This window comes from Anopheles darlingi, chromosome 2 (genome assembly GCF_943734745.1).
Source record: "Anopheles darlingi chromosome 2, idAnoDarlMG_H_01, whole genome shotgun sequence".
NCBI classification, from domain to species: Eukaryota; Metazoa; Arthropoda; class Insecta; order Diptera; family Culicidae; genus Anopheles; species Anopheles darlingi.
The window spans coordinates 10,684,272-10,699,774 of NC_064874.1; the positions used below are offsets into that span (position 1 = coordinate 10,684,272).

Below are 15,503 nucleotides of genomic sequence, written 5' to 3' on the forward strand. Positions count from 1 at the left end.
GATGGCACTGTTCGGTCCATTGATAGTCAGTGCTGGCGAGTTTTAATGTGATGTACGGTCAAAAGTCAACGAATGTCGTGTTAATGAGGCGAACAAAATGACTGAATCAGAGTTTTGGAAGACAACTTTATGTGCAGCAACAATGCTACTATTGTAAGCCGTATGGCAACGCTTTTGCCATGGCAATGCGAGTGCGCAATTCGTTGTTTAAGCGCGGTTATGTTTATTATTTCACCTTTTACCTTACTCAGTGTTTACCTTGGCTCAGTGTTTGCAACGTGCACTGTGTGATTTGTCTCTTGTGATTCGTCGTCGGTCTGGGGAAGAATAAAGATTGGTTCGCACTTTGGACGCACCTTTTTTTCGGCGATAGAGAGAGAGTGATAGAGTTTGTTTAATCTTTGATGATTAAAGGTTCTAAAGTTCCAGTCGAGTTTTTGCCCCTTCCGTGGAGTTCAAACAGGATCTTGTAATATGAAACCCCTTATCGGTAAGCCAGGCACTTTTAATTCACCACACGTGTGATGTGTCTGATCCTCATAAATCGATGTTTAGACCTGGAAATGGACTTTCACTTGCATTGCCTTCTATCTATTGCGTTCAAATCATGTGCTTATAGATTGTGAGCGCCATTGTTTTCTAAAAAAAAATCATTTATTTACGATGCTCTCAGATGTACAAGAAAAAAAAACGGACAGTGCCCCTGATAGTGTTTGGAGTTATCAGTAATGACAGCACCCTGTTTTTTTAAGACCCCTGAATAGTGCCCACTTGATGTATGGCGCATTAGATTGTTAGAACTTCATTAGAGAGCGAAGAACAGCTGGTCCATGATGACTGTGGGGTGCATGAGTAGCAGAGCGGAATGGTTGACATTTATAGCATTGAAATAACACCCGACGTGTTGGTTGGGGGCTGGTTAATTGAGCATCTCGGTTGAAGCAATTAGTGTTGGACTGATAGGGAATGCAACTTATCATCGGAAGGAATGATGGCATGAGACCGGCTCTATTTACAAATAAACATTTCTACCCGCTACTGATAAGCAATCAAGCAGGCGTTTAGTTTATGCTGCTATACAATAAATAACTTCAGATGCTTTGGATTCTTTCTTTCGCTGTGCCGTTTTAACGATAGAGTTTAATCTGCTCCGTAAGCAAATCTCCGAAGGGGGATTTTGAAATAGAAAACGGCTTGCATGACTCTCATACTGGGAACACCCTTCATCATGCTGAATGTGGGATTAACGTACTTATACGCCACAAAATCAATGGGACGGATATTCACCAGAATCAAGTTTGCATCAAAATCCCTCCATTTAGAATTCAACGGCACCTTCGATGCTGGATATTACCTGAGATTACCAATATGGAGGAGGACGTAAATTTTTAGAACAAATCCCACACTAATGGCTCCCAAGGAGAATCGTACATTTGTAGGACGAATTGTTTTTGATTGACGTTAATTACTTGTACAACCATTTGTGCTGCATTCCTCCGTTTGTTCTGTTGCTCTTGGCGCAAAAGCTATAAACCGCAAAATGATCATACGAGAAACGGACAAACACGACATCGCTGTGTACTCATCGGTTGCTAATAAACGCGGATCGATCATGCCGGGTTTTTGCCGAGGGATTCATCGATTAAAAATATGTTAAACGGAGGCCAAGTGTAAATTATGCCGATAATCAACTGGCGAAACGGTCGAAACTTGCTGCGGCTATTGCACCTTACTACGCTTTGGAATTCCAATCTTTCCAGTCTGACTCAGTGTGAACGGTTTTTGGGACCCGGTATCACAGGGACCCATCTTCACCGATTCTTTTGTGGAGCAGCTTATGGCGGAAGTAGCATAGGCAAACAGAGGAACAACGACGTTTGATTCATCGCTGTTGATCGTACCCCTTTTCGCGCCAGAGTGTGACTCGCTAACCATTTCAGTTGACCTGGCGTTGCCTGATCAACATTGGCGAGCATCGAGAGTCACCGCCAGAAAACCAGTCGAGCGTTCTGCACTGCGGCCTTGAGCACCGGTTATTCCCTGGTGCTCCGTTCACCCGCTGGTGGGCTCGAGCGTTTTCTTCCTACCCATGTGCTATGTGGATCGGTTTTGGGTTTTTTTTTTCAAGTTTTTACGCGTCGCGTTCTCGACTCGCGTTGGAACATTGGAAAGTAACACATGGTTGACGTATGGGGGCTGGTTTCGGTTCAAACAGCCACTCCAACAGAAGCACTCGATCTATGACTGCCGAGTATGCAGCGTGAGACACATTGGGAGCAAGTGACCCAAGAAACCGGATAGAACTGGTGAGCGGGAGCGTGAGTGCGAGGTCCGGTGGATGCTGTCACCGGATGGTCCATCGCTTAATGTCATCGATGGAAGGAGGAGCATTGCGGGGTCATCGTGCTAGGGTTTATGGCTGCTCGTTGCAACATTAATAGTCTACTAGCTGTACCTAACATCTGGAACTGATTCCATTTGACAAACCTGATTCTTATGTGTCAAGGCAGCCTTTTGCATATCGAGAACGAGGATTTACGTACTAAAAGGTACCTCAGAACGAATATAGTAGATGTAGAAATGTTGCAGAGTGACCAACGATTGAAAGTATTATGCAAACCTTTCCATCAATATTGGACCAGTTTATACTTTTTTAGCGACAGAGCCGGTGGATCACGCAAACTGATCATGCAAGTGCAGCGAAAGTGGTGGTGAGTCGACGCTTTCCGGCTCGACTCTTCTCTGAAAGCAATTTCGTTCAATCCTACGCCCAACGAGAACGCCACTCGAAGCAATTTGGGTTCCCAGTGTTCGGCCAAAGATCCGCGCTTCGTTTCGCGTGTCTCACAAATTGCGAATGCAATTCCGGCGCGGAGGGTCATAGTGTCGAGGGCCATCGAGGGTTGCGGATTCAATGAAGTGGTGCTGACATCGCCCAGCCCCCGCCCGTAACGTGACAGTAATCGCCATCATTAGCGATAATGAAATGTACGATACACGATGCTCGGCTCGGCGACTGATACGCTGTGGATCATTATGTGTCTCTGGCCGACTGAGTAAAGTTGGAAGACGCTTGTTTGTCATCGTTCAGTGAGGATTGTATGATATCTGTGTTGCAGTTCGTATGGCAATTGTTGTTTGTCTAACAGGTTCTACGGTCTGATTGGTCAAATTCAAATAAATGGACTTTCCGACAAGGAGGTGCTTTTGAAAATGCCATATTCCTCATGTTAGTTCGTTGTTGTTGTGTGTGCGCAATGAATACACAAGTTAATAACTCACTGGACACGTTTCTTCTACGTGTTGTTGCACTCTCACTTGACACCCGCCAAGTTGCGTTATGCATCCAACGCAGTTTAATGATTTGAACTCATTTTTACAACCGCGACAAGTGATTAAAGTTCGATCGAAGCGCTCGTACCGACTACTAGTCGCGGTTACTTAAAGATTCATGCTGGACTACGCCATGGGGAAATCCCCGAAGTTCAATTTTCCCACCTGGTCTTCGTTATGCTCGGGCGCATTATGCTCCCCACCGATGTGGCTGCCATCAGCTGGTCGAACCGGTTTTCGGTTCCTCGTTCTCGTTGTCTCTCTCGTTCTCTTTTTGCCCATGGGTAGCTGCTCTCCGTTAGCGGAGCATAACTACAATTGCAGCAGATCGTCTCGACAGCCTCACTCATCTCGCGGTGAGTTCGATCTTTGATTCGTATCGATGGTCTCTCCACACTCGCACCTTGCTAGTGTCTCTCGATTACTCACCTCGATGCTCAGCCTGCGCCTCTCATTATGTTTCGCGATAGAGCATTCGATCGCGCCCCTAGCTGCTCTCATGCGCGTGGCCGAGGGAAATCCCCACGCAAAAACCGCAAAGGTTTATCTTGGCGTTCACGGTGTGCGCGAGAGACACTCTCGGCGGCCTCCCAGGGTATAAAAGTGATCGTAAACAAACCGACCATCCGACAGTACGGCGCACGATCGCTAACGAAGCGAACGGTTTAGGCCTCCAACAGGTGGACGCGAATTGGTCACTGTAGTGCGCTCCATCAGACGAAAGTTAAGGGAAGTAACGCACGCCAGCCGGTTGCTGTAACGCCCTTACACCGCTCGTCTCCGGTGTTCGTGGTGAAGTGTAGCAGATTTTATCAAACGTTTTTCCTGATCAGTGGCGTGATTTTCTTTCTGCTTCAACACCCAACAAAGCACCCGTGGACTTGATGAAGGTCGCATGAAGGCGGCAAGGCGGAGTTAGTTTGTTGAAAGTAATTGATCGTGTTGTTGTGAGTGAGAGTTGAGCGCTGGGCTGGGAAAACGAGTGAAAAGTGCTGCAAAGCCGAGTCGAGGCTGTACACACGGTGCAAGCACGTGGTCAACGTGGTGCATCCAACGGTGCTGCTAGAGGCTGAGTAATTAAAACGAACGATAGCGTGATATTGACTCCTCTGGATTCTGCTGTGATAGTTAGTGAAACAATAAGTTAAAAGTGAGTTTGCTGTTTTTTGTATTTTTACATATCTCTACTGCTGATTAAATACATTGCTAACAATGAGAAGATTTGGGTTTTATGCTGCGGTTGACATGCTATCCATATCACCATCATGCATAAGCGGCCTTAAGCAGATCGAAACCACACAAAAAAAAACCAATTGAATATGAATATGCGAAGTGAAACGTGTTTTTTTTTCTCCTGTTTAAAATATCGCGCATTGCGCCATCAGCCGAAGAGCGCAAATGTCGTGTCAATCTTGACCTGGATAAAGATTCGATTCACTTCATACATTGTCGAGGCACGGGCCAGGGGAGATATCGAGGGGACTGGGGATCTGTGGCTGGTGTTTTGCGTTTTGGTGCGTCCTTCGCGTTCCTCGTAGCCAATTCAAATCCTCGGGGTTTCTTGTGGCTCCCTGGGCAGCGTGGACGCTGACGAGGTTTGCTTAGTGTTTAGAGCAGCAACCTTGCCGCGAGTGCCGCGGCCTGCTCAATCGACAGAAAGTGTGTTGTCCGAGCCACCCTCCCACCTCCCTTCCAGGTCTGGGGACCGAGTTAGAAGGGGGTAACCGGTGTTACCACTCGAAAGGGTCTAATTATTGTCATTGAAAGCCGAAGCCGATCGCGCGATTTAGCGGTGGGTGCTGAGACAATTTTTGTTCCTTCTAGCCTCAAGCAGGCCGCCGCTTCGCCGCTCGAACTGCCAATGGCGTTTTGTGGTATCCTTGGCAACGTAATTGCTACGGATATTGAAAATAAGATTTTGCTGGATGCAATGTCAAGGTTACAGGTTGAGCGGAACGGCCAAAAAATCCATGTCCATCCAATCGCCCCCAACGAAGTGATATAAATCCCGCGCCAAAGGGGGGCCTGTCCAACGCCGTACGGTGTTTCTATAAATAACGGAGTTTCACGTAAACGTGCTTTGCGATTTGCGTAATTCAATGACGTGGGACGACGGTAGGTGGCGTGGCAAGGCTCCGCGTTGCCGGAAAACAATCTCACAAAATATAAACTAAACAGAAAATAATCCGATGCGCCATGGTCAGTGCGAGCATGTGAGCTGTTCTTTCTCATGGTCACGAGAGGAAAGAGGAAAAGGGAAAATCTCGTCGTCTACCGTCCGGGAGTACGGAGAGTTGGCTGTTCGTCGCGCCAGCTATCATCGCTTTTTCCGTGCTCTCGCCATTGATCTTCGCAAACACAGTGACATTGGCGTTTGTTTGGCGGATGTTAACCCGGCACGAGCTTCGTTAACAGCGAACAATTATTTCAACCACCTTCTCCGCATACCCTTTTGCCACCGAGCAGTTGAAGAAGAAGGTGGAAATGGGTTTCCATCGTCACACACAGGGCCCATCGTCGAGTAGTGACCGTGGCGAGATAATGGCGTAGCCGTTGCGTGCAAATATGTTTTCCCTAAAACCTCGCGATCTCGCATCGCGGCTTCAGCACACTACAAGGCACCGGCACAAGGCTACGCTGTCGAGGGATCTCTACTTCATCACAACGGCAGGTTTTAAGTAAGGGAAAATAACACAAGCAGGATCTAGTTTGATTTTCTTCCCCTTTTTTTTCGTTCCCGACTGATGATGATTTTCCTTTCCATTAATCATGGTACCAACCGACATCGCGGAATTGGCGTTACACGCCGTTGGTTGACGAGGTGTCGCCGATCGGTTGTTTGATCTGTTATTATGGACGAAGCAGCTTAGGCACTATATAGGAGGCTGGCCAATTTTCCACTCACTTGCATTCATCTAGTCAGCCGGCAAAGCAAAATGTTTGGAAAGTTGCTCTCACATCGGTTAGTGGTTGCAAGCATCGGTTAGTGGTTGCTACCTGCTTCTCGCAAATCTTGGATTAACCCTTGGGTGGTGAGAGTGTTACAGTTTGCGAAGGAAAACATTTTTAAGCTCGATCGCTTTGTGGAAGATCCATGCGAGGATTTCCACATTTTTTACGATATTGCTTGACAAACGTTTTTTGTTTTTTTTTTTCGTCATATAGTGATCGAAATTCCAAAATAAATGTCACTCCGCGGTTGTGAAGCCGTGGGTACCTCTCTGGGGTGCAGCCTGTATTTGCCATTTGGTTCAATTTCGTGAAGCATCTCTTGCGATATTGCGTTTCGAAATGTGTAATTAAGTTCAGAGCGAAAGCTGCTGGTACCATTAGCTATCTCAGAAGTAGATCGTTAGTGACTAAGGGACTCCTCTTCCGAATTGCCTCGAACTCCAGCGTCACTTTCCCTACATTTTGATGCACATCAGGCTGCATTGTGTGCGATGCTTTGGTTTCATTCACAATTACATTGCTTGTTGGTCATTCAATGAACAGTTACTGCAACGATTTCTATTATTACAGCATGATGCATCTTGAACGAACTTTACAGGGAGATTTGGACAATTTCACTTTAAATGAAATAAATAAATGTTACTAGTTCGTTGCACTCGACCATACCGGATGACCTTGGGCGATCACAAACCATAAATCTTCATGAGACAATTTACAAAATTCGATTTCATGCTTACTCTTCACGGATGGTTGCACTTTTCCCGGTTAGCCCGAATTCAGTGTCAGTAAACATGTCGACGATGTCGCTCAAAGTGACACACAGTGTCAGCGTCCGTTGGCACTGGCTGGAGCACAACGAGGTATGGTAATCGGGATTCCATCGGGAGGCCATCACCGCTGACGACCGGACGACGAAAGGGAAGAGGGAAAACGACAATTGAACATGCTTACATGTCCAATGATTCCGTCCGTCCACGGATTACGCACCTCATGGTGTTGCTGGAGCATGAACGCATCGCCAGGAGCCAGAGGCACAGGAAAGCAGGTGCTACGAGTTATAAGCCGATTAATTTTGCACGTTCGGTGAGGCTTTCTGTGTGAGTAATATGGTTGTTGAAATTGGCTTCTCTTCGTCGCTGACAGAAAGTTAATCGAATTGCGTAAGGTGGTTTAAACGATTTTTTGCGCAAAATGATGGCGGAAATTGAAAAATTAATATATATTTTTTTGAAACTACTTCGAACAAGTTCCTAAATAGAAAGAGGAAATGGAAATGGAACGGAGCTCGAACGCGAGATGGGTGTGGTTGTGTCCACCATCCGCAGTCGATTACCCAGTTTGGTGAAAGTACTACGAGCTGTTTGAGCATCCGATTCGCAGTGACCAATTTGCATTACAGTGAATTTCGCGGTTTTACAAATTGGATATTTTGTTTAAACAGTTTCGCTCAATTACGCCAGCGAACTATCGATAGCGAGATTTTCCGCTGGGGAAAGGGAGCTTGAGAATGGTGCGGAACTTGTGACGGAACTTCCATCACAATGGCCTGTGAACACGTAGCTACACGCTGTAATCTTTACTGCTGTCATATGCTGTGGGCACACACACAGCACTGGGAAGCTACTTACGATCAGGTGTTAATTGATGTATGATCTTGCTCATGGCGTTGGCCATCCATTAATGTTTACTCCCGCTCTGGCCAATAGTTGAATGATTGATTGCGTCGCCACGAGTTTCGAGTCCCGTTTCGATGCGATTCGAACGGGCTTTTGAAGTGCCCCCCATCCATTTTTTTCCTTCTTCATGTGACAGGAGTACGATGTAAGGATTACAATCGGGTGAAAGTCATGGTTCCGCATGTCAGCGCACTTAATAGCGGTTATCCGGATGCATCGCTGTTGATTGGCACGAATGTACCAAGGTCGCTGGTTATTACATAGTCCGCGTAGAGCGTTGGATGAGCGTTCATTAGAAAGGGATTGAATGACTTGCGTAGTTTAGATGATTGGTTTCGGCTAGTCAAAAAAGAGGTTTAAGTTGAGTTGCTTGATTCTTTGATGATGATCAGACTTATGTTGCTGCAATGGCCTCCAGTTGACAAGAGTAATTCGTTTTAATGGATTTCCATTATGTGCAAAGCTACACGCGGAGAGGCTAGAAGGACATCATTCATCTGAGGTGCTTGGTGTAAAAGTGTAGAGATCGAATTGAGGCGATCATGAACGAAGGAATTATATATTCTTTTAAAGATTAAGATCGTCGGTTCGTTTTTTCGGAATAGCCACATTCTACGATTGTTATATTTCGGTTTGAAAGCTTCATTATTTGAAGCAATGAATGAACTCTTTGATCGCTTAATTCTCGAGCAGTTAGGTTTTCGCTTGAGTAACTGCATACAGCCAATGTCTTTGTGTTCTTATGCTTCGGTTGAACGATTTTAATTCATCGCATACTAAGCTCATTTCACAGTAGAGTGCTAATGCCCGCTTGGATATTTCCGCCAAGCTTGTTTCAATTGAAGCTGCAGTCTTTTGGAATTAATTTTGGAAGAGTTTTTGACCTCGTATGAATAACTTAACTCCGCTTGACGCAATAGAAACGAAGAAATGACGGCAATTTCGTATGTAAGATGTTTGATTTCGCAATTCTCGAGACGCCCATGAGGCATTTCACAGTTCTCGGCTTTAACTTTATTGCCAGCATCTTCCCACCGCTAGGATGTCATCAATATCGGCAGCATGGTTCAATTTGTGGCTCCCACGTCTATCAGCACGTGCGGGTCTGGCTCATTTTTTTGTTCTCTCTGCCTATCTCTCCACCCAAAACGATGACCTTGTGTCGTGGGTAGCGCTGCCTATGTTCGATAATGCGAAGCACACATCGCGTTGTCATCGAAAAACTCATTGTGTCTCTCGTCGCATTCGATTGTGTAGCCGGGATAGGAACGAGAATTATACGGGGGGATGTAGTGACTTCATCAGGCGCGCTCACAATCGACGGCACTAATGGTTCAGCGTGCAATGTTACAAAAAAAACCCGCTTGCGTTCACTTCTAACCGGAAATGCATGTACTCGATCAAACGATCTAAGCCCCATGTGCTTCTTCTTTTCCAGTGGCCAGCAAGAAGGATGGCGATACGACAAAGAAGAACTGGAACCTGGATCCGATCCAGCGGGCAATGGGTCAGCTCGGCTGGTGGCACATACTCGTCTGTGCGGTCGTCTTTCCGCTCAAGTTCCCGGTTGCCTGGCACCAGATGAGCACCATCTTCCTGGGTCCGTCCGTCAACTATACCTGCGCATCGGATCCATCGCTGGAGCCTTGCGACGAGGCATGTACGAGCTGGTCCTACGATAACAGTACCTTCAGCACGACGATCACGAGCGAGTGGGATCTGGTGTGTACCAAGGGAAATCTTGTGAAACTGGCACAAACCATTTTCATGTTCGGTATCCTGGTAGGCGGTGTGCTGTTCGGATCGCTGGCTGACAAGTAAGTACAGCGAGCAGGACATTTTTTACTCGTGTGGTCGGTCTGTTGGACAGTTGCTAATGGAATCCGTGTTTCCTTTTCTCCAGATATGGCCGTAGACCTCCGTTGGTGATTGCCGTTCTTATCCAGCTAGTGGCAGGCGTTGGCGCTGCCGTCATCGGTTCGTTCTGGGTGTTCGTAGTGTTGCGTTTCTTGTCCGCAGTAGCCACCGGCGGTACCATGGTTACCAGGTAGGTCATCCGCCGTACACGCATTTGACTTGGTCGATCCAGATCGTTAATTCTCCGCGTTTTTTTTTTATCTTTTCCAGCTTTGTATTGGTGATGGAAATCATCGGTCCCAAATGGCGCGAGCTGTTTTCGGTACTCTACCAGATTCCGTTCAATCTTGGCCATTTGACACTGGCCGGCTTTGCGTACTTCCTGCGCGAATGGCGCCAGCTCCAGTTCGCTCTGTCGATCTTCTCCGTACTGATGGTGTCCTACTACTGGCTGGTGCCGGAATCGCCTCGTTACCTCTTCACCTCCGGTAATGTGGATGGAGCGGTGACGGTGTTGGAGACGGCCGCCAAACGCAACAAACTCCCGACCGAAACGATCCGCACTGATATCGAGCTGTACGCGAAGGAGAAGTCACGCAATGCCTCGGCATCCGACTCGAAGGGTAACGTGCTCGATCTGTTCCGGACGCCCAATATGCGCGCCAAGACGCTGTACATGTGCTTCAACTGGTTCGTTTGTGGGCTGGCGTTCTTCGGTGTCGCCCAGTACGTTGGCCACGCCGGTGGTGATATCTACACGAACGTAGCGGTCAGTGCCGCACTCGAGCTGCCCGGTACGCTGCTTTGCATTTACTTGATGAAGGCGTACGGTCGCAAGAAGACACTGATCTTCTCCAACACCCTGACCGGCATTTCGATGTTAGCGATCGCTTTCGTGCCTCCGTCGGCCAGTGTGCTCAATGTGGGACTTGCCTCGGTTGGGCTGGTCGGTATGAGCATCAGCTTCCCAACGGTCTACCTGTACGCCGGCGAGCTGTTCCCAACGGTGGTCCGGAATGTGGGCATCGGTACGGCCTCGATGATTGCCCGGTTTGGCTCCATGATCGCACCGTTCGTAGCCGGCTTTGGTTCGATCGCTTACTGGCTGCCACCGTGCATCTTCGGTGCCACTCCACTCCTCGGTGCGTTCTTCGTGTTCTTCCTGCCCGAAACGCAAGGCCATCCGCTACCGGAAACACTCGAAGATGGCGAAAACTTTGGCAAACGGCACAAAGCCGATGGGCCAGCGAGTGTTGAGAATGGCAAACACTAAACACGGTCCGCAGTCTGGCCGCAGCATTTTGAAATATTAGAATAGAGTTTTTTTATATTTCCTTTTCGTTTTACTCATAATGTTGTTCCTTTCGCCACTGTCGACACGGCCACTGTGTGTCCACACTTTGCCAGAGGCGAAGCATGAATCTCCTTCTAAACGAATCTGGTTTCGGCGATTCGTTTAAATGCAATAAAATACGACCTAAAAAACGACAGGTAGTGAAGAAGTGCAGGGAGATGAGTACATATTCTCCACGAAAGAGAGTTCCATAATGACAAATTTCGCCGAGAGGGAGTGCCGAAGAGCAGGAGTGATAAATAGTAATATTAATATGCCAATAAACCATTGCGTAAACGAGCTAATCTTATCTTTGCATCGGGGTTCATGCGATATTCATCGATGGAAACCGGTTTTCGAGGAAAGAAAGAATGCAAAAATGATTTAAAAATGGGAAGATTCTTCAACCAAAAAAATGTGTTGTAGAGCAACCATTGGAAAATCGTGGCAAGCCGAAAAGATCCCGCGCAAAACATTTTCCATATTGAAGACCACGAGTAAGACCACGTTCTCGTACCGCCCGTCCACAATAAAACTGGTTTGGTAATAAATTATCTAATATTATTTTCTTTTGCGTACTGCTTATTACATTTTAGGTCAATAAATCGTAATTTATTGTAATAAATTGCACATTCCGTTTCGAAATCTCTTCTTGATCCGGCTGGGTGGCTATTTTCTGGAGCGCACTGTATGAAGATTTGCTTGAAATCATGTTGTTATGAAACATTTGCTTGCATTTTTAACGATTTGATTTTGAATTACGAACCGTTTACGAGGTAACCGTCGAAACCCGTGTTCGTGTAAGTGAATCTCGTGATCAAATTTGTGGTCAGGATGCAAAATAACAACACAAATAGCAAAAGAACCGCCTCAAACAGTAATGGCAGCAGTTCGTTCAACTTCGCAACCGGAAGTACCAAGTTTGTGCGAAGGAATATCCACAACGCACGTGACTTTACATCGACCGCGAATACAGCTACCACCAGCGTCATCGGTTGCAGTGCTTGATGAGTAGATAAGTAGCGGCCAGCATTGATGACTCCAGCTGCAGCCATGCCCTTATCAACAAGCACGATCGAGTGTCGAAAGTGCATTCTCGTTAGAATGCTTCACTATACGCTGGCCAACCACTTCAACTACCCGGTCCGATTTGTTTCTAGTCTAAAGACCCGCCTAAGTGTCACATCCGATTGTGCCGATGGCGATTGTGTAGCTGCGTGAGGTCTCTTCCACACTCTCTTCAGCTAGCGACTTTCCTACTAGTCGAAGAGATAACCTGCGACAACGGGTTTTCACACTAAAAATAGCTCCCAATCGCAATCAGGGCCTTCCAGAAGTACACTTGTCACGCCCTTGTTCCGGAGATAGAAGTGTTGCAGAGTGCTGTACAAGTGGCCAACAATTGTCGCTCGTACGTTGTTGCGAGCTGCGAACCGCATGCACGGTCTGCTCTTAGATATGGAGGCTTAGATGTAGATGATTGGCCCCCCATTGATTTTTGCGAAGAGAGTCTTGGAACGTGATGTGTATAATTGAATGAATCCTTCAGGTAAAAGCTGGGAAACGTGGGATGCACCACGAGGGACATCACGAGTTTCGCCGGCGAAGGTTTTACATCGTTTCGATTTCAATTGAGTGATAGCTTACGCTTCGAGCTTAAATGCTGTTCATTATTGAAGGGAGCGGGATTGCCCCAGTACCTTTCATTGATGCCGCGTCAAGTGCAGGTTTAAAGACCCGTTTAGCAACACTATCAAACGGTCAACGGATGATTAATACATAATATATCTTTTGCTGCAAGTTTGATATATTTAACCACCGGCAAGTAATGCTCGTTGGACTTTTCATGGACGCTCAACACATCTAACATATTTTCAATTTAAATTAATTGGAAATGATTTGTGTAAAATATTCAATTTTGTAAAACAACTTCATAGCAATGTTTCTATCAATTCTATTTTGATCGTCCTCCATCCATCTAATGAAAACTATTGAGGCTGCAAGTGTACTGAAAAGTTATTTAAAACACTTATGTTTTGACTCATTCATGGTGCCTTTGTCATGGTGATCCCACTCTTGGCTTAGCTGTGCAAAGTATGTAAATTGACTTAAGGGGAAAAAAACTCACCATCTTTCGGTAGCATCCCCCATGGTAGCTACCGTTCCCCGCAGTGAGACAGCAAAATGAAGGTATTCACCGTGCTTCGCTCGCATCCAAAAATTCCATTTTGCTGTCAAACCAAACATGCGCGTTAACAAGACGCTCGGTCTTGTTCCTGCCCGGTCTGCCCTGATCGTGGGGTTGCTAGGCGACATTGTTACACCCCATTCCCATGAATGTTCTCCTTCATTCTTTTTGATCGCCACAGGGCAACCGCGGCATGCTGCGAGCGGCTGGCTGCGTTAGGGAATGCAAGCCAATTTCGGCGATTTAATGATATTTTACCCAAGGGGCACGTATTATACTCCATTTTTCCATAAATCAATTACGTCGTTCAGCCGAACCATTTGGTCTGTAAGCGGCCCCCAACCCCCGGAGGGTGGGCGACGCAGGATCACGCCCGTGGTACGCCCGACGATTTGCGAACCTCGATCCTCGATCGTGGGCATCCATCGGCGTGTAACGGTACCGGGCAATGCTACGCTGCGTAACGCTATGATTACGCACGACGGCCACGATCGACAACCAAGAACGTCCGGGCCCCCACTTCGGGGCGCTGTCGTCGTCGGCCATCTCCCTTATCGTCGCGCTTGGCAATCACGCCGTTTATCGCGACTCTCCGGCATGTGCGCGAGCAGCAATCGGCTGAACCTGAAGCCTTTATTTGCACCTTCTTCCTCGTTCGTGTGGCTGGCCGTACGTACGCAAAGCCGTAGTGGTGTCGGTTTGGCCGCTACGATGATGCCGAACCCGAGATGCGAGTACACAGAGCTCACGGCGAAGGCAGCTCGAAGGGGCCAACCAACCAGCCAGCCAGCCAGCCGGCCGCTGAAACCGAACACGGACCGTTTGCCGTTCGTCACTACCCTGCCACGGTTCAACCGGTGTGGATCGTCGTGAATCCGCCTCTGCGCCTCTGATCGTCGCTGTTTTGCGAGAAGATGCACCATTTGTGAGGACGCTCCTGGTGACATCGAGTGGTTCCGAGTGGCATTTTGCGCCCATTGGCCGTTAATTAATTGCGTCCTTTTCGGGTACGTGTGTTCGTGTGTCGTTGTGAGGTGGTGGTGATGCCACTGGTGTTGCGGCTGCTGCAGTCCTTGAAAGCGAGAGTATCAGTAGAAGAAAGGTAAACAGTAGAAGATCACGTTCGAGAATCGAATTGGCATTGACACTGCCACGGTGCGTGCGTTTGGTGTGTTCTGGTGGTTACGCCATTGAGGGCGGATGTGCGTAATGCCGCCGGTTTGGGAACGAGTTTACCTTTTTATCACAAAATCGTGCGAAACGCTGAACATCAGATCCATCCTCGCGAGATCGCGATCATACTGGTGAATCTACAATGATGCTCGGAACACTCGACTGCATCCGGTGCACGAGATGCAAGTGCATATCAATGTACCGCCCGGTTTGTGGTTGCCTCGGTTGTGAAACGTGTAGTTTAACGATCTGCTACCAATCTGCCCAGCCGTATCGGCTTTCCGGTAAACCGGTAACGAGAGTGAGAAGTGTGAAGATGGGTTTCTTATTACTTTTTAATCGGTCCACTCACCGTCGGTTTTGTGGTTGTGGGTTAATATCGGTCCGGGTATGTCGCTCATCTGTCAACACGGAATCGACACGTGTAGGTTATAGGGAGCTTGGGTGTTTTAGTGCGAGAGAGCATTGAAGACTGATGGATGGATGGGTTTAAAGGTATTTTAGGAATTTCGTTTACCTAAAACTGGTGCTATTGGTGGACTGAGAAGCTGGAATTCATGAGGTGACGAATCAGCTGGTTTATCTGTCTGTAAAAGTGGAATTTGTTTACCGATTTATGGCTTAGAAAAGAGGAAAAAGTACTAGGAAAACACCGCATGCAGGGAGGGAGGGCCGTTTGTTGCAGATTTCAATTCCATCAAACCTCAACGCTCGCAGCTGATTAGCTTAACTATGGCAATGTCAAACTGTTCAGCTGGAAACGATGTAAACGATGGCCACCGAAACACGCGGTGTACGCGCGCATAGTACATATGTACCTTTATGTATCTTGCGCCTACCCCTTCCATATTGATAACATCCGCTAAAACGCCATCAAATCAAGCTCCAGGGGGGCCGGGAACGGGGTGAAGAGGTAGGGTCCATAAAATATGGTAGCTGCTCCATCGTGGTTTGGGGTCATAACGCTACTGATGTAAGAGTTTCATCGTGC

General features: G+C 47.3%; 2 protein-coding genes across 3 annotated transcripts in view; both read left to right on the top strand.

Moving 5' to 3' along the window:
- LOC125949032 (organic cation transporter protein-like) overlaps positions 1–11,448 on the top strand; it is an 11,845-nt gene extending 397 nt beyond the window's left edge. The window contains exons 1-4 of one of the 2 annotated variants that reach the window (XM_049675715.1): positions 3,978–4,483; positions 9,400–9,778; positions 9,865–10,008; positions 10,089–11,448. In XM_049675715.1, coding sequence (XP_049531672.1) covers position 4,483; positions 9,400–9,778; positions 9,865–10,008; positions 10,089–11,091 — 1,527 coding nt within the window. In that variant the 5' untranslated portion in view covers positions 3,978–4,482 and the 3' untranslated portion in view covers positions 11,092–11,448. Of the gene's footprint in view, positions 1–3,977; positions 4,484–9,399; positions 9,779–9,864; positions 10,009–10,088 lie in introns of those variants that run through there. The other variant, XM_049675714.1, reaches the window with a different exon arrangement.
- Positions 11,449–14,195: 2,747 nt separating this feature from the next.
- The window catches only part of LOC125949021 (organic cation transporter protein), a 29,662-nt gene continuing 28,354 nt past the window's right edge, over positions 14,196–15,503 (top strand). Inside the window, exon 1 of the mRNA XM_049675699.1 lies at positions 14,196–14,441. The gene's annotated coding sequence lies outside the window, so the exon portion shown is untranslated. The remainder of the gene's footprint in view (positions 14,442–15,503) is intronic.